Here is a 26742-nt window from a genome sequence, read left to right on the forward strand (position 1 = left end):
CAATTGTATTGTACCTTAAACAAAAAGAAAGTCAATAAATAGACTTTTTCAGGATATGAGTTAAGACAGAAGTTCTACAAACAGTGTTTTTCTTTGCCAAATAATTCCTTCCGGGGTCTTTTTTTTTTTTTTTTAAGAATTATGTAATATCTTTTTTTTTACACCAGAAAAACAGCTAGGATATGAATTTGACATCACAAGCATGGTGAGATCTGGAGAAGATTCTGAGAATGCTATTTACTTCCATACAAAAGGTCACAGAATTAATTCTCTAAGCCAACATTTGAAATTGGCTGACCAGAGAGCCTTGGATGTTTGGAAAATTAATGGGTGTACGTTCAAAATGTATTTGTTCATACACTTCTAATAAACCCTTTTATAAGACAGAGAACATTGTGTCCAGCTGATTTTACAATTGCCTTTTGAAGAGAGAACTTTGCAAATGGACAAGATCACACTTACAGGATCACTTAACCTAGCTGAGTTAGGAGAAAACTGCTTTTGAAGAATAAATTCTGTGAATTATTTTAGTGTGCTCTGGACTCTGACTTGAATGAATTGTCAGATGATCCCCTGGGACTCTTAAAAATCCAGCAGCTTCACATCTGTCCGTTTATGTCTCTCAAATGATGTCACTGGGGCCCCACCAAGAGTATTCAATGTCAAACATGCACCATTATAACTTTATGTCTATGGGCTACATAAAAATGTCACTTTGGAGAATGGGGTTACATTTAGTGGAGCTGATGGCCATTTTTTTGTTCAAACTTTAAATAGTTTCTTACCAGTGATTTAGTTCAGTCATCTTCGTGTGCATCCTATATAATTTGGGGGAGGAGAAGATGGGGAAGGCTGGGGTTGAGAGAATGTACTAGTAATCCTTAATAACTAATGTTGATTTAGTGTTTACTATGTGTCAAGCACTCAGCTGAGCGTTTTATATGTATTAACTCATGTATTGGTCACAACATGTCCCCAGAGTAAGTACTATTCTTATCTTCCTTTTGGAGATGTGAAAACTGAAATAGAGTGAAATGAAGTGATCTGAGACCATAAACTCTGTGGTCACAGAGTCTATGTGAATGACTCAGCCTAGGTGCCCACTAATATATTGCATTTCAATGGGAAGACTTTCAATAAAAGGGGCTGGCTAGAGAGTTCTCCGGAAAGAACTTCGTTTGAATAAACTTAGGTTTGTTTGGATCTGGGCCTCTTTTTCTCACGTCTGGAAACTACAAATTCTTGGTAATCCTTGAAGATATCTCAGTAATATACTTTTCGAAGAAAAAGACATTCAAGAGTAGTGAATTATCTGGAATGCCGACATACTAAAGCTTTCTGGAAGGGGGAAAAGTGGGTGGAACGCTGGGGTGGCCATCAGATCATCTCACTTTGTGGGAAGCCACATCAGAAGTTCAATTGTTGAGCATGGAATTGTGTCCCACGTTTTCGAGAGGGCTGTTTCGTGGCCCTGATAAGATCTGGTGAAATGCTCTAATTCCATGACAGGGAAGCCCTCTTTAATACCGAGAATTTTGGAGACCTCCAGATTCTGAGTGTTTTACTCTGGGTGTTCACTGAGAAGTTCTTCAGTGTAGTTACAAAGACGATGAAAATTGTCAGACACACTGCTTCCCTGCACCCAGCCTTTTGCACACTCATACTCCAAACCCTGGATCTCCTTCCCTCCTCAGGAGTGCTGTCCCAGTGATTTGGGAGAAGTGTGTCTTTGGCCTTTGGTATTCATTTTATAAAACTCACACTCAAATATCTTTTTTAAGGGTCTCAGACACCTCTAGCCCTCTCTGAAGGAAAACATAAATAGATAAATAAATAAACGTGATTGCACGTTTATATATACAGCTTTTCTTTCCCCCCAGACCAGATTGATGTAAAAGAATACCGTTGTTTTGCAGTAAATGACATACCCAAGCTGGAGCAAATTTTATTTGAGTAGATGTTAGTCATTACCAAAGCAACATGGTTTTCCAATTGTACCTTGAACAATAGAATATTAATGTGATATTATAAATTTCTTTTAAAATTTATTACTTTGAATTCTTTCAGATTGACATTAACACTCTCCTGTCCAATGGATCTCAAGAATTTTCCAATGGATGTACAGACCTGTACTATGCAACTGGAAAGCTGTAAGTAGGAACAACTTCCTTTTTCTGAATACTTTAAAAAAAGAGAGTAGATGTATATTTGATGAGCTATATAGATAATTTATTTTGTCATTGTTTTTGTCTAACATTTACTAAATGGGCATGTTATCCTCTACATAGTATGGAAAGGAATGATGTCTGTCAGCACATGCACTCTATACTGTGATAAAGAAGTAAATTCAGGACTAGAAATAACAGTTTTTAAGCTTGAAAAACAGCTATTCTCTCTATACAAATCAAAGATAAAAAGGATGATGACCATTAAAGACAAACTACCATTCTTTTTAATGGAGTGTCTGCTGTAGTCCAAGCATTTTGAATATATTATTTCTCATACTCACAACAAAGATGTTGTTATCCCCATGTTTCCACATATGGAAATGGTCACTTTAAGTGATTTTGCCCCAATTTATGGAGGTGGTAACAACAAACCATCTGGCTTCAAAGCTATGCTTACTCTGAACCGTTTTGTTGACCCCTCAGTATTTACTCAGAGAGTACACTGCTGGCTGTGTTGTGTGTTATCTCCGGAGAAAAGACATTTCTCACACTTTATCAGAGATTTATCCAAGCTTATAGGCGTTTCTTTAAATTTCTTCTTTCAAAGTGGATCCGTGTGCATCACGGATTAAATGTTAACACACGAAAACTTAAGGTCCTTCTGTTTTTCTGCACTTATCTATAGAATCAGCCCAAACTTAATTGGTTTTCAGTGTTTAATGCCATACAGAAAGTAAGCATTATGCAATATTTTTCTTATACTATGTTATATCAAGAAAAAAATGTCTGTTTGACATATTCCTTGAGAAAAAATTTGCAGGTGGATCTTCAGACTTGCAGGCCTCAGAGGCCAGGTCTGTAGTGCGGGGGAGCTGCCACTAGATGGCGTGCCTATGTCGTGGGGGGATGCAACCCGCCCTCCACATTTGGTGATTCTTATTAAAGTGAGGAAGTGGAAATACCCGTTTCTCTGATAATATCGCCTTCTTGTTAAATTCAAATGCATTACTTTTATACGTAGTTCTTAAATATTAATCATACTCATGGACAAATTACTAAATTAAATGAAAGGAAAATAAAAATCTAGTTTTAGTTGGGGGAGCTATTTATCAAAAAATGCGGGGTGGTGGTGGGGAGAAAGACAGGATTCCCAGCAGTGTGCATTTCTAACTGTTCCAGGAAGGCATTTTTAAAAATTAATTAATTAATTCGTTTATTTATTTTTGCCTGCATTGAGTCTTCGTTGCTGCGCGCGGGCTTTCTCTAGTTGCCGTGAGCGGGGGCTACTCTTCATCGCGGTGTGTGGGCTTCTCATTGCGGAGGCTTCTCTTGTTGCAGAGTGCGGGATCTAGGCACAGTTGTGGCGCGCAGGCTCAGTAGTTGTGGCTCACGGGCTCAGTAGTTGTGGCGCTTGGGCACTAGAGTGCAGGCTCAGTAGTTGTGGTGCACGGGCTTAGTTGCTCTGCGGCTCGTGGAGTCTTCCCGTACCAGGACTCAAACCCATATCCCCTGCACTGGCAGGTGGATTCTTAACCACTGTGCCACCAGGGAAGTCCCCAGGAAGGCATTTTGAGGACAGGCTTCTTGGTTGCAAAATTAGGTACATGGGAGAGTAATCGAGAAAAAAAATCGTATGAAAAATAGTCTAAGCCACACTGGTTCCCTAATTACTAAACCAAGGATGCTGGATGTTATCCAATAGTGAGGAGCTATTCAAGATGTAGGAGCAAGAAAATGAGTTGGTCAATATTATGCTCTTAAAGATTCTCTCAGCCAGAGGAACCAAGGTTATTTAAGAAGGTTTCATAATATTCCAACAAAAAGAATAAAAGTAGGGACAAAAAGGAACAATGTGGAAGGTAGGAACAGTACAGGTTGATGCTGTAGAGAAGGCAAAATGTTATCTTTAACTTCTTAGGCTCTTCAGGCTGGGCCTGAAAATTAAACGGAGATAGGATAGATTAACAGAAGAAAAGGATACCCATTTATTTAATGTTAAGTTTTACATAACATGGGATCTGTCATAAGGAGATGACTAGTCAAGGAAGTGGCCAAAACTAAATGCTTTTATACCAGGTTGAACAAAGAGAAGCAATTGTGGAAAAGTACCTAGACTGTGTGGGGAAACTAAAGGAAGATGAGAATTATTTTAAAAAGTCTGTGTGTACAGAATTCTCTTGGCTTTGATTCCTGGTACGGGGAGCACGTCTTTCATGTGGGAGTTTTTATCTACAGTTTTCAGGAAGAAAAGGGGAGATTAGAATGGTCTTCTTGCATCTGCTGTTTTTCAGGTGTCTTTAGCTCAAAATAATCCTTCTACTAAAGTGGCATATTTAGGGGGCGCATATTCCACCATTCTTCATTCACTTCAATACAAAGTGGATGCAAAGGCTCTGGGAATGAGTGAGTCAGAGCTAAAGAGCTTTCATAGGTAGAATCGTTTTGGAAATACTGACAGAGAAAGAAAACATCGAATAAGTAAATGTTAAAGGGAATATTGATAAATCCAATCTTAATATATTTAAAGTTCAGGAAATTTAGGTATAAAGCAAAGGGAAGAGTGAGACCTGAAGACATACTATTAACAGCCATCTACAGAGTGGTTCAACCATAACGAAATTTTTAATGGAGAGAATGCACAGATGAAAACAAACACACAAAGAAGAGCCAACGCTTAACAAAGGCCTTCATTTCGAGGTTGTTGGAAGGAATTCCAGTCAAGGGGTTTTCATAGATAGCAAATTAAAATCGCAATCATGCAATCTCAAAAGAGAAGGGGCAGCTGAGGAGATCTGTTTAAGAGCATCAAGTGCTGTGAAATGGTGTTTTTTTTTTTAAAGTACTTGAAAAAAGTCATTTTTATTGATGATAAAGACAAATGTGATTAGAATGATGAGGCTCAAAGCTGGATTCCAAGAAGTTTTAAGAAAAAGGGGGAACATGATGAGCAAGTGGTAGCAGTGAGTGAAATCCATAGTTCCATGAATGTTCGTTATTACAGATGAGAGGGTACAGGGCCTAAGGACAGCTGGCTCACTGGACTTCATTAGAATAAGGAAAGCTTCCTGGGCTATTTTGCAGACACACATGCTCATGTAACAAGACCTTTCATCTTCCTGCCTTTCTCAGAACATTTCCAATCAATCAAAAACCCAATGCGGGAAAGCAAAGCCTCTTGTTGCCTCTGCCTTCTTTCTTTCTTTCTTTTTTTTTTTTGCGGTACGCGGGCCTCTCACTGTTGTGGCCTCTCCCATTGCGGAGCACAGGCTCCGGACGCGCAGGCTCAGCGGCCGTGGCTCACAGGCCCAGCCGCTCCGCGGCACGTGGGATCTTCTCGGACTGGGGCACGAACCCGTGTACCCTGTATCGGCAGGCGGACTCTCAACCACTGGGCCACCAGGGAAGCCCCGCCTTATTTCTTAATTTCTTTATCAAGAGTTGGTAGACTGCCTCAAGTATCCCTTTCATATTTCAGTCATTAAACACTTCCTGCCCCCTTATTAGAAATTAATTTAGCTAACAATAGAGATACTGTTTGTTAAACTCTTTTAGCAGATGCTAAGAAAATCCTGTCAAAGTAAAAGCTACTGAAGTCAAATTCTTCAAGGTGTTTTTCTTAAACTGTTCTATTTATTTATTAGCATCTTTATTGGACTATAATTGCTTTACAATGTTGTGTTAGTTGCTGCTGTATAACAAAGTAAATCAGCCATAGGCATACATATATTCCCATATCCCCTCCCTCTTGTGTCTCCCTCCCACCCTCCCTATCCCACCCCTCTAGGTGGATACAAAGCACCGAGCAGATCTCCCTGTGCTATGCGGCTGCTTCCCACTAGCTATCTATTTTACATTTCGTAGTGTATATATGTTCATGCCACTCTCTCACTTCGTCCCAGCATACCCTTCCCCCTCCCCATGTCCTCAAGTCCATTCTCTACATCTGCATCTTTGTTCTGTCCTGCCCCTAGTTTCGTCAGAACCGTTTCTCTTTTTTTTAGATTCCATATATATGTGTTAGCATATGGTATTTGTTTTGTTTTTCTCTTTCTGACTTTCTTCTGTAGTCTTTTAACCTATTTTTAAAAAATGACCGAAGATGAAATTTTTTAAAGATGATAATGGAATACATTTGAATGATGTGTTCAAAATCAGCAAATTTGTACTAGAAAATTTGAACAATAGAAAAACAAAGAGGGACATGCTTTAACCTTGACTCACAACTGTCCTCAGGTGTATTAACCCTTTTGGAGTTTGTCTCATGACCCTTTTTCCTTTACTCGTGTGTATGTGTGTGTGTGTGATTATGTATATATGTGATTATATGTGACCAAATATGATTCCAGTTCACTTTTAGAACTAAATGTGAATCTATAATTTACTAATAAATCTCAAACTTGTTTTGAACTTAAATGTATGCTCAGCCCACATTTTCTCTTTAAATAAGTATTACTTTTACGATTTCCTCCTGGTATAAAGTATATCTGATGACAGGGGTGACCATATAATTTATCATCAAAATGGGGACACTTAGGAGAATAAATGAAGGGCACCACATGTATTTAAATTTTTATATCTTTGTAATATATATTTATTAACTGACATGATTTTTATATTAGTGGATGAGTATCGTTCTAGGTTTTTAAATATAATCCTTCCTAAATCAAACCAAACTAATTTGGAATCATCTTTAAAGCTGCAATTTTGGTACTAAATTTGAAATTGTTGACACCATTAGTGGATCTTGCTATATAGACTATAATGGTTTTATTAAGAAAATAATCTGTATGCAGTTGAGATAGCGAAAGTACTTGATAATTATAAAGCTTAATTTTACTTTTCTTTGTATTGAAGTGGGTAACTAGTTCAGCCCATATATTTTTACAGATATTGTCTCTGTCTTTGTCTTGAGTACCTTTTATCAAAAAATGTTTTTATAGAACAAAACTCAAATTAGTTGCTTTTATTTAGGAATCTTTTAAAATTCTTCACCTAATTCACACGCTGGAAAATAGGCCTTCTGAATTCCATTGAATTTCAATATAAGTTATCCAATTAAAAACAAGCAGTCCATCAATATAATTTTCTCATAAGTTAAGATATTCCAAAGCACATTTATTAGATACATAAATAAATATTGTACAGCATTTGAGACTTCAGTGTTCTCCCTTAATATTGTAGGGATTAATCTCAATGTGTACCTGTTTATATATACATCAGGTACATGTGTACCTGTTTATATATACATATATAAACATCATATATAATATGACGTTTATATAAATATAAACGTCATATTTATAATTCCTATCTGATAAAAAGTTTCAGACTCTAAAATTTTAGTGCTCCATTCATAACATAATTTGATTAAATATTTCCAACTGATTTTGAACAAATGCAACCGAAATTTAGAGAACCTTTTTACTGAGAGTTCAATACCATTGCAGAATATATAAGTTCATTTTTAAAGTACTTTCTAATGTTCAAATTAAAAAAAAAATTTATCTGATGGCAAACAGTAAATAGAGAAATGTGTTATGCCATGATGAAATGTAATTTTTAATTCAACATCTGCTTTGTCACACAGAGAATTATAGTTCACTTAACTCGACGTTCCTATAAAAATGTAAAATTTAACAACTATCACTTCTCTTCAATTGATGGAATGGAGCAGAGCTTATGGATGTAAAATAAATCATATGTGCATCGTTACTAATTTCAAGAATACTGCATCTCCATAGATTTTTCAATTTAGTAAGAACATAATTTTTAACATGGTGATGAGTTCCAACAAATATTTTATTCAGATCCATCACAAACAAGTGACATTTATTTTCAATGCTGAACTTTTAAAATGAATTTAACAGACTTTACAATAGAATTTACAGTGACATCACATACTTCATCCTCAACACATGTAATTCCAAAAGAATTAGATTTAGAAATCAAACTCATTTAAAATCATTTTAACCAATTTTCTCTTTGAAGGAGGAAATGATACTGAAACAAAACTGCCATCATTTAATTGCTTGCAAATTTCCTGTTATGCGCTTTTCCAAGAAAACCTGAAGTCAAAAAAGAGTGAAATTAATTCAGAAAAATAATCATTCGATCTAAATAAAAATTCAGTTTTCATAGAGTGATACGTAAATGCTCCCCCTGCAAACACACTTATCAAATGATCATATTTGGGCAGTATTCCAAAAATGACTGTATCTTTTGAAATAGATGCTGATATGTTTTTAGCTCATTTGTGTCTTGTGGCTTTTATGTGGACAGTGCTATCCTTGTAGCCCCTTTCGTGAATGGTAAATATAAACAACATTTTGTTCAAGTTGCACCTTCACCATCAACTTTTTGTGTGAAATGGAAATTTGGTGCTTGCTTTTTCAGTAAATATTGAATTCTTTTAGCCATTGCACCTAGGAGAGTTTATTACAAAATATGAGTGTTGCCAAATAATAAAATAAATGTTTGTAGGTTTTAAAGCATTCGGGTTACTTCCTATATGATCCTTAGCAGTACTAAGCTAGTAGTACTAAGCAGTACTCAGCTTTCAGTTACAACTAACATAATTTTCTGTGACACTTAGGCACTTTGACACTTCACACATGTCCCAGGTTTGTACACCAAGTGCCCAGAGGGGGGAACAAAGGTGAAAACTACTGCCACTACTGTGATCAGGAGTTAGCTGCCCTTGAAATGTTAGTTACTGAAGGGGTCTGATAAAGATAGAGGGAACATTGCTGAAGCGGGCTGTTTTACAGGTTTAACCTAATATTTCATAATTATACTATGGGAGAATCTAGAAGTAAAATTGAAGATATACCAAACCAATAATGATGTATTTTCAAACAATGATTAATAATGATACCTAATCTAAAAATGAAGAATCTAGAACAACTGATAAGTCAGAGAGGACATAGGGGAGAAAAAAAAAGGTAATCTAGGGCTGTTTTGGCAAACGAAGATGTATGGTTAGAATTCTTATAACCAACTGACTCCTTTACTAAGAGAAAGGAAGAAAAAGGGAAATCCTGGAAGATTGAATATTTTTTCTCTTAAGACACTAAGCTCTCAAAAAACAACTGAGTCATCGTTTTTAAAAAATAAATTTATTTTATTTATTTATTTTGGCTGCTTTTTTTCGTTGCTGTGCACAGGCTACTCTTCGTTGTGGTGCGCGGGCTTCTCATTGTGGTGGCTTCTGTTGTTACGGAGCACGGGCTCTAGGCACGTGGACTTCAGTAGTTGTGGCATGCGGGCTCAGTAGTTGTGGCTCCTGGGGTCTAGCACTCAGGCTCAGTAGTTGTGGCACACAGGCTTAGTTGCCCTGCGGCATGTGGGATCTTCCCGGACCAGGTCTCAAACCCGTGTCCCCTGCATTGGCAGGCGGATTCTAAACCACTGTGCCACCAGGGAAGTCCCTGAGTCATCTTTAAGTCTACCCCAATCAGATGGGATGGAGGCATCATATTAAGATACAAACAGTTGTAAATAATTGAAAACAAACACCCCTCTATTTTTCACATCTGAGAAGAGTAAATATTTAATTTAATACTGCTACACCTGAATAATTGTTACAGTCTTTCCTCTGGAAGACTTTATCTGATTCTCCTTCTGCTCCTGTACTCCAGCTTAGTTTAGACCCCTTTCTGCACTCACATAGAACTCCGCTTATTCTCTATCAGACTCTTCACAATCTGTTAGTTTATCTGTTTTATTGTCAGCTGCCACTATTCTACGAGCATCTTGACTGGAGCTGGGCAGTTCCAGCCGTTTACCTAAGTACTTATATAGGGTAGGAACTCAACAATTATTTATTAAATTAATGAACTAGTTAAATTAATTCCAGGGCAACATTTCGGTAATAAAATTTTTTCTTGTTGGTAATATTTGAATATTTTTATAGATGAGATTTTTTAAAAATAGAGTTTTTAGAGCAGTTTAAGGTTCACAACAAAAGTGATCAGAAATTGACAATTTCCCTTACACTTCCCTACCAACCCCACACATGCACATCCTCTGCTAGTGTCAACACCCCACACCAGATTTACAATCCGTGGACCTCCATTAGGGTTCACTCTTGGTGATGTGCATTCTCTGAGTTTCGACAAATATGTAATGACACGTATTCCATTGTAGTATCGTACAGAATAGTTTCACTGCCCTAAATATCCTCTGTGCTCTGCCTATTCACTTCTTCCTCCCCCAGATCCCTGGTTACCACTGATCATTTTCCTGCCTCCATAGTTTTGCTCTTTCTAGAATGTCATGGAGTTGTAGCCTTTTCAGATTGATTGACTTCTTCCATTTAGTAAGATGCATTTAAGGTTCCTCCATGTTTTCTCATGGCTTGATAGCTCATTTCTTTTTAGTGCTGAATACTATTCCATCATCTGGATGTACTGCAGTTTACTTAACCACTTACCTGCTGAAGAATATCTTGGTAGCTTCTAAGTTTCGGCATGTACAAAGCTGCTATAAATTTCTATGTGCAGGTTTTTGTGTAGACATATGTTCGACTCATTTGGTTTTCAACTCCTTTGATTGCTAGATCCTATGGTAAGAATATGTTTAGTTTTATAAGGATCCACCAAACTGTCTTCCGAAGTGGCTGTACCATTTTTTCATTCTCACCAGCAGTGAATTCTTGTTAGTCCACATCCTCTCGTCAGTATTTGGTGTTGTCAGTATTCTGGATTTTGGTCATTCTAATAGGTGTGTTGGTTTCTTGTTGTTTTAATATGAAATTCTCTAATGACATAACAAGAATTTTTTAAAAGATTATAAATTTATATCTCCTGATATCTTATACAAGCCCCCTACCATTTCTTATGTTTAATTAGAGTTTTTAAAAAACTATTTTCTTATCTAATGTCAGAGAAATTGGGAATTTGCATGAGGGCTTTTTTACAGAGGGCTGGAAAAGATCGCAAGGAAAAATTACAATTCTTTCAAATATTGCAAACTTCCACAGCATATTAACTGCATATCTATTGAACCCATTTTTTGGTGCTTCAAACTATGATTCTTTATTTAAATATATATCAGGAGTGTATTTTCTAAGATATTTGCGTGCACAAAATTATACACATTTAAAAAAATTCTGCATACATCCATTGCAAGCTCTCCACTCGCCAAAGTTGATGAGAAGTCCAACATCATAAATTCTTCAGGACGCCCCCTCTTTCGTAGTGTTAGGAAACAGTGTCTGGGTTTATGTGAGTCTTGAACCAAAGTCTGTGAGGCTATTATGGCCATGCTGCCGCTTCTCCACATGGACATCAGTGTCGTTACCAGATGCTGAACATTGGGCTGCGTTCTGCTATGGCCCACTCTCGACTAGCCCCAGAGGTACCACTCAAGAAGTTCAGGCTCCAGAAGCTTTTTCTGCATCTCAAGATTATACCTACGTCTTACTTTCCCGCCCCACAGGTATTCACACTGCTATGGTCCACTTGATGTTCTACACTCCCCTCCCCCCAGTTACAGTGCCGCATGCAATTGGCACAAGTTTTTAATGTTTATACATGCTTAGATAGCTTTCTACACTTTAACTTTGATTCCTTTGATCAGCCTGTCTGTTTCTTTAACAGTAACTAATCCTTTCCTATTCTTTTTTTTTTTTTTTTTTTTTTGCGGTACGCGGACCTCTCACTGTTGTGGCCTCTCCTGTGTGGAGCACAGGCTCCCGACGTGCAGGCTCAGCGGCCATGGCTCATGGGCCCAGCCGCTCCGTGGCATGTGGGATCCTCCCGGACTGGGGCACGAACCCACGTCCCCTGCGTCGTCAGGCGGACTCTCAACCACTGCGCCACCAGGGAAGCCCTCCTATTCTTTTTTTATAGTGTATTTTAATTAGATTTATAAGGCTATATTCAATGATATCATAAAATCAGAGGGCTGGAAAAGACTTTGGAGTTCATCTATTTTAACTAACACAATGATTAAGGGTCTCATAACATTCCTGACAGATCATTTGCTAGCCTCTGCTTGAGGGAAACTTGTTACCTTACCAATTCCACTGTGAAATTCTTTTAGAACATTCTCACTTACACTTATTTAGCTGAAATGTGCCTTCTTGAATTTCCTGTTTGTTACTTTTCTGTCTTCACCTTTCTCTTTCCAAGGTGAAAATTCTCTGATCCTTCCTATAGCTTTTTTTCCTTTATATATTATCTCCCTTGATAATCTCAGATAGTCTATAATTTTAATATCATCCTTAGGTAGGTGACTCTCAAACTTATAACTACAATCCTGATCTCACTTTCAATGTATAGGTCCGTGATTTCAACAATTTGCAACATATAAATCAACGTTCAAACTTGTTAGCCATACCTGCGTCTCCTGCTAGCATCTTAAATTCAGTGTACCCCCAAGTAAACCCATCAGATACAAACACACAAGCACATCTTCCTCCTTTCCCTTTATCTATTTCTAATTCAAACAGTCAACCTCCTCATACATGTTACATACTATTTTAGGTACTGGAAAAATATGTCAGTGACTAAAATAGAATAATCTCTGCTTTTATAAAGTTTAAATTCCAGGAGGCTAGATAAAAAATAAACAAAACAAAAACTTGATGACTATATACCATGGCAGGTAAAGAGTAGTTCAAAGGAAAAAAATAAACAAGAAAGGGTAATGTAGACTCATTGGAAGAAAAGTATTTTATAAGATGGTCAGAGAAGGCTACTCTACTGACATGACATGTAAGCAAAGACTGTGGCATAGCTACTTGTCAGTGACTTAGACTTGAAACTTTGAAAAGTTCTTTAACTTCTTATTTTCCCTTAACTATATATTTAATTAATTTCCAATTTTGACAAAATGATCTACTGAAGTATTACCTCTACCTTATATTCCTGAAGAACCATTGAGGAAGAATGAAAATTTTTTCTTTACCTTCTCAAGAATGCAGATAAACCTGTTAAAATTGAATTTATTTTATTGTGTTCAAAACACTTAGCATGAGATCTACCTTCTTAACAGATTTTTAGGCGTACAATACATTATTGTTGAGTGTAGGTATGATGCGATACAGCTGATCTCTAGAACTTATTCATCTTGTTTGACTAAAACTTTATGCTTGTTGAGTATTCTCATTTCCCCATCCCTCAGCCCCTGACAGTCACCATTCCATTCTTTAATTCTATGAATCTGATAATTTAAGATGCCTCATACAGGTGAAGTCATGCCGTATGTGTCTTTCTGTGGCTGGCTTATTTCACACGGCACAATATCCTTGAGCTTCATCCATGGTGCCGCAAAAACTAAAAATAAGACTACCGTGTGATCCAGTAATCCTGCTTCTGGGTATTTATCACAAGAATTCAAATGAGGATCTTGAAGAAATACTAGCACTACTGTGTTCATTGTAGCACTGTTCACAGTAGCCAAGATGTGGGAACAAGCTATATGTCCATTGACAGACGAATGGACAAAAAATGTAATATATACATACAGTGGGGTACTATTCAGCCTTTAAAAAGAAGGAAATTCTGTAATATGGGGGAAAAAACCCTTAGTTTCTGAAGGTGGTAGTTTCTTAAATCTTGGTTGCAGTGTGAAATTGGAAACCATAGCAATGAACTCTTCTTTTTTTGTTGTTGAAGTATAATTGATTTACAATATGGTGGTAGTTTCAGGTGTATAGTAAAATACAGCAAAATAATCTGAAAAAAATATGAATATATAACTAAATCACTTTACTGTATATTTTTCAATGAACTCTTCATGCTCTTGTAAATTAAAATCTGTTTGTGTCTTGAACGTTAAATGGATCTTTTGCCTATGCATGATTTTTAACATCATGCTTTGATCATTTGGAAAACATTAGCTTAATAACTTATTCAGATATTCTAAACATTGACACATAACATTATACAATATTGAAAAGTCACATCTGTTAATAGCACCACTGAGCTCATCAAAAAATCTTTAAGTATTGGGAAAATAATTTTTCCAAAATTTAATGTTAAATAGAAAGCTCAAAATCTACCATTGACAACAAATACTGTCAGTTGTTTCCCTCAACACGATAGGTTCACTCACTTCTTTTATTTTCAAGAAAATGATTGGCCATATACCTAATTGTAATAACCGCAGTTTGCCAGTCATTTTTTTTTTCAAGTAAAAATGGTGTTTCGAGCAAAACCAGCTGGTTTACTTGCAAATCAATCACACCAGTGCTTTCCCTTAAAAGAACCATCGTGTTACAACGTGCAGCTGAAGTGCTTTATCCGTACTTCCCATTTTGATACCCAGAATAGTAAAAGGACATTTATATAAGGGTCAAAATTTACTAAGATTATAATTGTTATTGGTTCATCAAGGATTGAGGACATTCTTAAATAAAATGGCATTGTTTATACTGCAAGATACGGCAGTAAAGAATACAATAACCACTAGCACAGTCTGCAGCCACCGCTTTTATTCTAAAGCACTAGAAGTTTTACTTACTGTGTTTTCACCATCTGGACCAATGTCAACACAAGGAAAAAGGCAGATAATGTCTTATGAATATGAAAGCAGTTTGGATTTTGTGAATCCCATGAGAAGGTTATACTAGAGTAATGTTTCTAAAGCACAATTTTTGTCATGTCACTCCCCTGCTCAAAAGATTTCAATTGTTTATCATTGCCCACAGGGAATTTTAAAAAATCAAACTTTGCAACCTGGAGTATAAATTTTATGTAATCTTACATTAATTCATCTTTTCATTCCATATGCTTCTTCATGCAAACTGGCTCTAGATAAATAAAGTTATTGCTATTCCTATTATAAACCTTGGGAGTTTGTGGTTTCTTTCAACCAATTATACTATTTCCTTTGCCTGAGTGCCTCACTGTCTCTCACATTCTTTGTATGCTGGTCTTGCCTTTCTTCAAGGTGCAACTCAAATGAGGCTTAAATGGCTATTATAGATCCCTCTTCTGAAAGCACGTAGCACTTTGAACCTCCCCCGTGCCACTTATTTTCTACCTGGTAATAGCACCTCACATCCCATGAAACCCAGTAGGATGCCTTACATATGGTCTGTGCTGAACAAATACTTGTTGAAGAAACAAGTGTTTGCTTTCATTGAGTCATTTGTTTACACGTTTCCCTGCAGCTACCCTATAAGATTGTTGGCTGAAGGTAGGGTTAATGCTTTTGTTCCCTCAATGAACTATTCCTTGTTGTGGAACTCATTATGGTACAAGGCCATTCAGCTCACAGCCTCAATCTCATTAGCCGGTCTCTTCACCTTGGCAATTCTCAGAATTGTATAAAGTTCTGCCAACCAAAAGCATAAGGATGCTAAAACACTGTGAACTGTGTAGAAAAGTACTGATTTTTTTTTAAAGTTATGTTTGAAGGCTTATTGAGGCAAAATTACCATTTAGTTAATTTCCTTGAACATCCACTTAGTTACTTAGAATAAAAGCATTACCGCCTAAAATTGTCATTTCACTATTTTCCTTCTGGTTTCAAACTTAAATACTTTATGGACCTTAAGGAAATAGCATAGCTTGACTAGGATATGCCCATGCCTAAATCACTTAGTGTGCATGATTATTTGACACAAGAGCAAGCTGAGTATGCTGTCTATAAATTGCATCAGAGACTAACTAAGCCTTGTCTTTGAGGGAATTTCAGAGAGCTACTTTCTTTTCACAGAAAACCCTAAGAAAAACTTAGAACATAAAAACAAAACAGGGTTTCAGTTCATTTCTCCATTTATCTGTCTAAATTGGGAAATATCTCACATATTTTTGTCTTCGGGGATTGCACATATGGAAGAATAGGGTACTTGTCTTACCTGGAAGTAAATAAGAATCAGTGCCTATTTTCCTTTTGATCCTTGAGAAATGTGCATCTGTTTTCTCTTTAGGTAAGGTGGTATAGACAATGGATATATCAAAAGACTTACAGATAAAAGTGAAAGCCTTCTATTATTAGCCACCAAATCATTAATTGCAGGGTTCAATGAAATGTATTCCAGTGTAAGCAAGTCAAACATAAGTCCTTGCTGTGCTAAGTCCAATGGTCTAGAGGACAGTCTTGCAGGTCTTCTTATCTGTCCTGGAACCAGAATTCAGGCGTGTCCCCTTCAGTCTGGAGGACTTTACAACCTCTACCAAATAGCGCTTGCTCCGTAATGAGCCATCATACGGATGCTGCTGCTGCTAAAGCCACCTTCCCCGTAGCCAGTGGAGTGGATGTCGTGAGGTGTGCCCACGGGTCAGGAGGGTGGGCTGGGCATCTGGCTCCAGTCACTATCACCACAGCTGGATCAGATTCAGCTCTTTCAGAGATGTCTTCCAGGTATTGTGGGAGGAAGAAGGGTGATCAGTTCCCTTCCAGACACCTCGCCCTGCTCAGCCTAATCTGCCCCGCGCCAGTTGTTTCTAATCATGCACACAGCCCCTTGTCGACAACATTAGCTACCAGAGAATTTGTTTGGGACACTTTCCCTTGTTTGCCACTTGCTTCATGCACCTAGAGCTTCTGCTTCCTTTACCTGGCCCCTTGCCTTAGTTCAAAGGCCAGACTGTGCTTCCTCTCTTCCTACCTCCGGGGCAGCTGTGAACTCTGACCACCTGCAATCTTCCCCGCAGGTGAAGTTCCCTTTGACTCCTTCTCTGCAACGGCCTTCAAGTGCACCTTTCAACAGCTTCTCACTCAGAGGGAAGAAAAAGATCAAATTCTGCTTTCCTCAGATACCACTCCTATAGACAGATGACATTTTAATTTGCTAAAAGACGCTGGCTTATTACAAAATATATTCGTGAATTCTAGTCAGAATTCACTCATGCTATGTGCAAGAGTTTATCCCTCCACAAACGTGGATTTTCTTTGTATACCGATTTTCCCTGAACAGCAGACATTTCTATCTAAAATATCCTTTTGTCCATTTTGGGACCCGGGACGTAGAAGCAGATGCCATAAACTGAAATAGTTAATGATTAAACCAAGAAAGGTATCAACTCTGGTTCGTTCCCTCCATGGATGTTATAGTTTAGGTCATTTCCTAACCCGTGACAATTTCAGTTTTTGTTGAAGGGGTCCTGAATAATTTGAGAAAAGGTGAGGAGAGATCTAATGCAGTGGAACCAAAATGAATTGCTGAGTTAATGCAGTAGCTGCCCATTCCAAGGAAAGAATGTATATGCCTATTCTTTAAGGTTCCTACATGCCATGCCATACTTATTATTAGCCTACTACATTCTCTTACATTATTTGATAAATATTCTGTATGAAAAGACTTCAGTAGACTGGAATTGTGCCATGCATAGCTCAATCAATAGAGTTAAGGTGACACTGTTTGGTCTTCCCATCCTATGGGAACACTACAAGTGATTATTTTAAATTTCACTCCTTTGAATGCCCTTTTCGCTATAAATATTTTTATTATGTTTTGCCTAGTTGGGTACACAATGAATGATCTCATTTTTGAATGGCAAGATGAGGCACCTGTACAAGTGGCAGAAGGACTCACTTTGCCCCAGTTTCTGTTGAAAGAAGAGAAAGATTTACGATACTGCACTAAACATTACAACACAGGTAGGAGTTGAATGTTCTTCATTACACTTATGACTTGTGGTTTTATGATATTCAGATGTTTCTTAATTATAGCGCTAGGTTAATTATTTTAACAATTTATAGCTGAATTTTTTTTATAGTCATAGAGCAGAGACTGGATGTCTTTGAAACTTACGGAAGCTTTGACTCATCACATCTTGTTATATAATTGGTTTGTATGGAAAAAAAGAAATGCTTGGTGTTCAGTTATATTTAACTAATTTCTTTTGTTGTGAAATGCCTATAGTTACATAGTAATGATGTTTCCAAAAAAGTTCCTTTAATTTCTATGTGAGAGATAAAATGTACTTTTTAACTGTCCTGTAGCTGTAAACATTGTGTTTGCTTAAAAAATGAAAGAGGTCGCTTTATTTTTAAGGCTCCACTTGCCTAAATTTTTAGTTTAGCCACAATGTCATGCATTTCAAGATATTGTTACTAAGCACCTACTACTCACATTGACACAGTAGCGTTTTACCTTTGAGAATAAATATCAGATACAGTCATCAACATCAAAGACTGCAAGATTTGTACGTTCATGTTATTTGTTCACTTCTCTCACAACTGGAACTGGCTATTTCCGTAATATCTCTTCTAATTGCCTAATCTACAAGTTCCCTTAAACTGCCCACAGATGATGCATCACTCCAAAGTGGTGAGCGCGTGGCCTCCCACTAGCATCTGTGGCTGCTCTTATTATTTCCATATAGTAACTATGATTTTTCTTGGGCTCAACATTTCCAGAATTGTGACCTGGCCTTTCACTATATAGTCAGCCCTCCATATCCATGGGCTCACATTCAAAGATTCAACCAACTGGGGATTGAACATATTGGGAAAAAAAATTCCAGAAAGTTCCAAAAAGCGAAGTTCTCCCTGTACCATTTGTTAAGGAGACCATGCTTTCCCTGTTGAATAGTCTCAGTCCTTTGTCTAAAGTCAATTGACCATAAATGATCAGTTCTTGACTTTCAATTCTATTCCATTAATCCGTATATCTTTACTTATGACAGTACCATATTTTGTGATTATCGTAGATTTGTAGCAAGTCTTGAAATTGGGAAGTGTGAGTTCACCAAATTTGTTCTTTTTTTCCCTCAAGGCTATTTTGGCTATTGTATGTCCCTTGCATTTTCATACTAATTTTAAGATCAGCCTGTCAGTTTCTGCATAAAAGCCAGTTGGGATTTTGATAGAAATTGCAATAAATTTGTAGATCAATATGGGAAGTATTGCAATCTTAACCATATTAACTCTTCTGATTAATGACTACAAAATGACTTTCTATTTATTTTGATCTTCTTTAATTTTGTTCAACTGTGTTTTGTAATTTTTAGTGTAGAAGTTTTATACTTTTTTGTTAAATTTATTTCTAAATATTTTATTTTATTTGGTTCTTATAAATGGAATTGTTTTCTCAATTTAATTTTTGGATTTTCCATTGCTAGTGTACAGAAACACAATTGCTTTTTGTATACTGATAGTGTATCCTGTAACCTTGCTGAACTCTTCAGCTCAAGTAGATTTTTAGTGAATTCTTTAGGATTTTCTAAATACAAGGTAATGGCTTCAACTTATAAAGATAGTTTTACTGCTTTCTTTTCAGTCTAAATGACTTTTATTTAACTGTTTGCCTAATTACCCTGGCTAGAACCTCAAGGTACAGTGTTTAAAAGAAGGCATAAAAGCAGACACGAATCAAGTGAAATAATAGACATTTTAGTACTTTGCAAGTATGAAGTGCTAATCAAATGTGAAGTAATAAGATTATATATTATTTCCTGAAATAGTACACTGTTCTATTACATTGCTTCTAGGTGCTAACAGAAAAATGAGAAACAGAAAACAATTTGCATATATGATTTGGGATCCCATTTCATTATAACTTTATAATTATACAGAAATAATAGTTATATAATTTCATTATAATTGTATAATTATACAGAAAGGTGTAGGGCAAAATTATGATGAAAACAAAATTGTGACATTTGCTGCAATAACAAAGACCTATTTTTACCAATTACTGCATTTATTTCACAACCAATTAGGAAAGTTTACATGTATAGAAGTGCGATTCCATCTTGAACGACAAATGGGCTACTATCTGATCCAGATGTACATTCCCAGTCTCCTGATTGTCATTCTCTCCTGGGTTTCATTCTGGATCAATATGGATGCTGCTCCAGCCAGGGTAGCCTTGGGAATAACCACTGTGCTGACTATGACTACACAGAGTTCAGGATCACGAGCTTCCTTACCAAAGGTGAGTGCGCTAAATGGGCACACACGCATATTTGCACTAATATGTATATATATCATTATCCATTTTGGCCAGATCTTTTTCAGTAGTATTTACAGTTGGTCCCTGATTTACCATGGTTCGACTTAACGATTTTTTTGACTTTTATATGGTGTGAAAGTGATAGGCATTCAGTAGAAACCACACTTCGAGTTTTGAATTTTGATCTTTTGCTGGGCCAGTGACGTGTGGTATCTGCTCTCATGATGCTGGGCAGTGGCAGCTACAGCTCCCGTCAGCCACGTGATCAGGAGGGTAAACGATGATACACTCACAACCCTTCTGTACCCAGACAACCATTCTGTTTTCCATGGTCAGTACAATATTCAATAAATTACATGAGACAGTTAACACTTTATTATAAAATATACTTTGTGTGTTTTAAAGATGTGCTGAAATAAAACATAGGAATACCTTTTTATGCATTTAGCAACATAGCAATAGAAAATTATTTTCTTTTTCTAAATGAAAAAATTTCTAAGAGAGAAATTTCTACTGTCTAAATTAAGTAATCCTGTCTGACCTCCAACAAGCTTCACTATTCTTTTCATTACAATGATGTACGTTAATGTAATAAAATCATATTCACTTTCCTGGTGCATTTGATGCTATCTCCCTGCCATGCCAAGTAAATTATAAATCTGCTGTCATGGCTTCCTTACCCCTTACTATGAATTGCATCCTCTGGCTCAATTTATTCAATTAAAAATGTCTAAATAAATAAAAGTTGATGGCAGGATATTTTATCACTAAAAATGTTACTTACTATCAGAAGAACTTGATATTTAACGATGCTCACTGTGCCTTGCTAAGATTTAATGGTTGTCTTTCAAAATAAGGTTTACTTTTATTAACACATAATTGTATTTTCAAAATGATCTATATCAACTAGTGTTTTATAAAATATCATCCAAATGAAAATTGTAAATCTGTTTGTAAGATTAAATGCTTTTCTATATATGGATAAATGTCTCAAGGGCTCTGAGTAATAGTTGAAGTTCCATAGTCAATTTGTAAATGAAATTGCCAGTTTACTTATTGATTTTTTTCTCCACGAGCTAAACAGAAATGAAAGCTCATTCATTCCGTAAGTTGTTATCCAGATAGTGGGGCACTTTAGTGATTCATTTAAGGAAATTACAGTTTCTGTGAGGCAGAGCAAAAAGGCATCTGGATACAGAGATGAAAGCAGAATTGGGAGAGCATGAAGGTTTGGGTGGAGGAAACAGAAATAAAGAAAGCAATAAATTAAAAAAACAGAACAGAGACAGGAGTTTTTTGTTGTTGTTGTTGTTGTTTTAAGGAAAGAAAGGTCTGAGATGACTTCGTAGTTTTTCTCAAGAAGTTTTTTTTAAAGGCATTAATTTCACCGTGATCTCAGGGAAGGAATAAATTTTCAGTCATTAGCTCAAATACACACATAGATATATACAAAACCTCTCCATCTCTCAGATCATAGAGACACTGGAAATATGATAACAGATTTAAAGAATTGATTAGCAAACAGATATCTTAAGAGTTGGTGATTATATCATCTTAGGCTTTGTGATAGTTAAGGAATGGGTTATGTACAGACGTTATGTACATTAGAATTCAGGATGACAGATGCTGAAGTCCCAGAATAAACAAGAATTATCCTATTGGATGAGATCATTCAAAAGAGTAGAATTCTCTTGAAAAACGCAATCTTGATTCTGTGATTTGGAAAGGCAAGGGGCGAGGGCTCACACTTGCATTTAGGAATAGGAGTCTGAAACCACGCACCTTAAGATCTGCTATTCTCAACCTCACAAAAGAACCCTCAAATGCCTGAAAATCTTGCCACAGAAACATCCACCATTCTCATACTGACAAAAATCCAGGAAGGAGGAAAACAAAATTAAATTCAGGAAAACAATAGGGGATTATCAGACACAGGAGGAAGAAACAATAAATCACTAATTTATGATAATCGCTTAGTGTTCTGTCCAGGCTCTCTGCCAATGCATCTCTTGTAGATAAGAAGGAGCTTGGACATTGGTCAAGTAAGACCCAAAGTAGAAAATCTCAGAAAATGTACTTGAGCCAACGCCTTGTGAACTACAGACCTGAGATTCCTCGCTGATATTTCCTGTTGCACTGGATTCTGCGGTGTCATAGATCAGGCATGTAATAGCCCACAGCAAGAAGGCTCCTGTGATTCATTTCTTGGAACTTGGAGCAATCTGGCATTTCCGCAGTGCCTGCATTAGGTGGCCAGAAGAGGGTGACAATGCATCCCGTGGCCAGCATTTTTTCAAAGTTGCAAAACTTAGGAACACTTCCTAACATTGTGTATTTGGAGGAGAGTGAGTGAGAAAAAATGGCAGTGATCATAGAGCCATGTCGTGGAGGGTTTTATAGAAGTTGGTAAGGATTAAGTTTATTTTGGATGGAGTTTGGAAGACTCTTAATAGGAAGAGGTAAAAATGGAAGCAGAGATACTACCAAGAAAACTATAGCTCAGAGCAGAGGATGGTCTGGCTAGATTGGTAGTCGCAGAGATGGAGAGTAGCAGATGGATTTAGAAAGAGGTAGATTTTTTTTTTTTTTGAGAAAATTTCAAATAGAGATGAAATAGACAGCGTTTGCTTATGAACTGGACTTTGAGGAGTAAGGGAAAGGTGGGAGTCAAGGGTAGCCTTAGGCTAAGTAACTGGGCAAGTAGTGGTAATAGTTACTCATGGGGAAGGCTGGGGGAGGTAAGAGTTCTATGGTTGAACATGTTAAGTTTGAGATGTTTATGACGGTCACATGGAATCATCGGAAAGGACACCCAAGGCTCAGACTTCAAGGAGTAAACTACAGATGCATAGGGAAGCAGACCAGAGATGGTTCTTCTAAGAGTAAAAGAAAGTCCAGAAAGAGGGGGAAAGAAGATGTATTTGTGGTTGGCCCTCCTCCTCCAGTTGGAAATGGACCTGCATATTCAAAGTCCCTTCTCTCCTTTCCTCTTCTAGGTCCATCTCTCCCCCACACGCAGAATAGGTTAGACAGCTCAGTTAAAAGCTAGACGCACTCACCCCAAAACTTTTCCCCCAAACTCGTTGAGATTCCTAACATTTTGTGATTTTTTTTTTAGATGTGAAAAGCAATCCTCCTTGGGAGAATTAGATTTTAATCAGGGGTCAAAGAGAGGATAGTATTAGTCACTGAACTATTTTTGAGTATATATTTGATTTACACTGATACATAGTTAAGATCCTGGCACTGAGGGAATTATATTTTTTATTAAGTGTAGGGATGGGTAAGAATAGAGAAAATCATAGGAGGGACAAAATATCATTTTAATTTGTAAACTATGATTCTAGAAAGAATTGCTTTAGAAAACTCTGGGAAGATCTGGGTATACAGCAATAATTTTCCCCATTCAATTTGTTTGTGAAACCCACCAGGAGTAGCTTTTTGAGAGGACAAACTATCTCTTACATATTTTTATCCTCAGAGCCTAAATCAGTACATGATATAGGTCTATTGAGTAAATGTCATGCAGATAACTTAAAGACAGTGTGAGCTTTTAAACTTTACTCCATAGTTAACTTGAAAAGCAAGAATATGCCATTTTTTCATCTCTCTCAAAAAGAATGTAAAAACTCAATTGAATTACTCTTATGTAGAATCATATATTCCCCTGAGAATCACCAAATTAATGAAAAAGAATTTAAATATTGCCATGTATCTACTGTACAGTATAATAAAAACATTGGTTCTTAGAAAACATAATAGCTTTCACATTGTTTTTTTTTTAACATCTTTATTGGTGTATAATTGCTTTACAATGGTGTGTTAGTTTCTGCTGTATAACGAAGTGAATCATCTATACGTATACATATATCCCCATATCTCCTCCCTCTTGCGTCTCCCTCCCACCCTCCCTATCCCACCCCTCTAGGTGGTCACAAAGCACTGATATTAAGTTTTTATTCTTCATAAAGACTCGAACTATAGAAGTGATTACAGCTGTCAGAACATATAAATCTAACTGCTATATTTATATTTGGATGCCATGATTGTGTGGGCACGCAAAGATCTACATGACATTACACTGAAAAGACGGGATGGGAAGGAAAATGAAGTATTTGTATTCACTACTCTGTTCTTTTCTAATTAGCTCTCATTCTTCTAAAAAAAAATACCCTGCAGTTTTAAAGGAGAGTAAATTGTAAATATCAGCGGTAATTAAATTGGGCAATGGGCAATGGATTCCAATCTTTATAACCAGGATAATTAATCATGATAAAATCCAATATACACATATTCAGGACACCAGAAGCAGACTTTCTCTGTTTTCTAATAACATTGCAAAGTAGAATAAATGCAGATTTTTCTGGAAAAAAAAACTTTCTTCTGGAAAGAAGTCTACAGAACCTATGATGCTTATATTCCTTTCCCTACATTATAAAACTTAATTTTTAAAAAAATTATTTATTTTTGGCTGCGTTGGGTCTTCATTGCTGCTCGCGGGCTTTCTCTAGTTGCGGCAAGTGGGGGCTGCTCTTCGTTGCGGTGCAGGGATTTCTCATTACGGTGGCTTCTCTTGTTGCGGAGCACGGGCTCTAGGCGTGCGGGCTTCAGTAGTTGTGGCTCGTGGGCTCTAGAGTGCAGGCTCAGTAGTGGTGGCGCACAGGCTTAGTTGCTCCACGGCATGTGGGATCTTCCTGGACCAGGGCTGGAACCCGTGTCCCCTGCAATGGCAGGCAGATTCTTAACCACTGTGCCACCAGGGAAGTCCCTAAAACTTATTTTTTAGAATGAAAAAGATAAAGCCTTGCAGTAAACCAGCTCTGCACATTCAAGTGGTAATTTATCAAGCTAATCTGGTCCCAGATTATCACATGGCAAGTAGTCAATGGTCTCCCAGCTCATAAAAACACTTCATTATAGTTAATGTGAGAATGTTGCTGGGGAGACTTTCATTGTATTTCTGAGGATACAATGTTTCCCTGATCTAGTTTTGCTTCTGCAGAGCAACTATTTTATTTTTATGCGGTAATTACAGTGCTCATAACTCCTTTTCTACATTGTCTTTTAGGAAGCTGATTGCTAGATTTTCGGATCAGAACCAACAAACATATAGGACCTTACAGCATGTATTTTATGTGCTGACTTCACTCTTAACTCTCAGATAAAAGTTGAAGAGGCTGGAATATTAAGATACAGAGAGTTATTTCTACTTAGTGTGTTCACAGTTGTTAACTTACAGTGGTAGCTTCAATAGAAGCAGCCTAATAACCAGGTGATATATTGATACAATAGTAGTTGAGTTTATGGCTCTTTAGCCAGATTAGCTGTCTTTCGATCCTAGCTTTGCAGCTTGGTAGCTGCCTTAGTCTGTTCAGGCTGCTATAACAGAATACCATAGATGGGCTGGTTTATAGACAACAGAAACTTATTTCTCACAGTTCTGGAGGCTGGGAAGTTCAAGATCAAGGTACTGGCAGATTCAGTGTCTGGTGACGGCCTGCTTCCTGGTTCATAGCTGGTGATCTACTAGCTGTGTTCTTTCATGGTGGAAGGGGCAAGGGAGCTCTCTGAGGTCCCTTTTTTTTTTTCCCTCGGTACGCGGGCCTCTCACTGTTGTGGCCTCTCCGGTTGCGGAGCACAGGCTCCGGACGCACAGGCTCAGCGGCCATGGCTCACGGGCCCAGCCGCTCCGCAGCATGTGGGATCTTCCTGGACCGGGGCACGAACCCATGTCCCTGCATAGGCAGGCGGACTCTCAACCACTGCGCCACCAGGGAAGCCCTCTGAGGTCCTTTTTATAAGGGTCCTGATCTCATTCATGAGGGCTCCACCCTCATGACCTAATCACCGCTCAAAGCTCCAGCCTCCTAATACCATCACTTTGGGGGCTTTAGTTCAACACTGGGACTTTGAAGGGACACATTCAGTCTATAGCAGTAGCTATGTGACAAGTTATTTTACATGTCCCAGTCTCCTCATCTTTGAAATGGGAATAGTTTCCTCAACTATTCTGGGGATTAAAAGTGTTACTACTAAGAATACTCAGTAGTTTTATGGACACTACTAAGAATATTCTTGGCATGTTAGTTATTATAATTATTTCTGTAATAATAAATGGCCAATGATGGCAAGTCACTTCACATGGTTCAATCAGTTGAACATTATCTGAGAGCCCATAGTATAACGAGCACTGTGTTGGGTCCTAGAAATACAAAGGCAAATAAGATCTGGCCCTTGTCTTAGCTCACAAGATATATTAGCCTGAAAGGAGAAAGATATGTAAATAGATAATGTTGATACAGTGGGGCCAGGTCAATAATAAGATGAATTGTTTGTTGTTTGCTATCAACACATAGTTTGCTAAAATATCAATATAGATCTTTCACCTTGAAATCCTCAAGAACATACTCATTTTTGAATCCTGCTAACCAAAGTTTTTGGAAAATAGCCCTTAGGGATTGTGGAACAGAGTCATTGGCTGAAGGGGGGACATTTAAATGATGCTATCCAGCAGTCACCTTATAAGGACTACCCACAGATAAACATCGTTACAACTGTGATGAGTGACCTGAGACAAGGGTTCTAGGAGCAAAGCAGAGGTAGGAAGGCAGGAAGGGGCTGTACGGTTCTGGGCATTTGTAGAAGGTTTCCCTGAGAATGTCGTTTTTAAGCTGAGACCTGAAGAATTAACCAGTAGTTACACAAAGGAAGGAATGTTCC

At 37.3% G+C, this 26742-nt stretch overlaps 1 protein-coding gene across 1 annotated transcript in view; it reads left to right on the top strand.

Moving 5' to 3' along the window:
• Window positions 1-26742, top strand: part of GLRA3 (glycine receptor alpha 3) — a 164342-nt gene that overhangs the window by 104514 nt on the left and 33086 nt on the right. Inside the window, exons 5-7 of the mRNA XM_067745337.1 lie at window positions 2068-2150; window positions 17586-17723; window positions 19790-20004. Coding sequence (XP_067601438.1) covers window positions 2068-2150; window positions 17586-17723; window positions 19790-20004 — 436 coding nt within the window. The remainder of the gene's footprint in view (window positions 1-2067; window positions 2151-17585; window positions 17724-19789; window positions 20005-26742) is intronic.

This window comes from Pseudorca crassidens, chromosome 7 (assembly GCF_039906515.1).
Source record: "Pseudorca crassidens isolate mPseCra1 chromosome 7, mPseCra1.hap1, whole genome shotgun sequence".
In the NCBI taxonomy this organism is placed as follows: Eukaryota; Metazoa; Chordata; class Mammalia; order Artiodactyla; family Delphinidae; genus Pseudorca; species Pseudorca crassidens.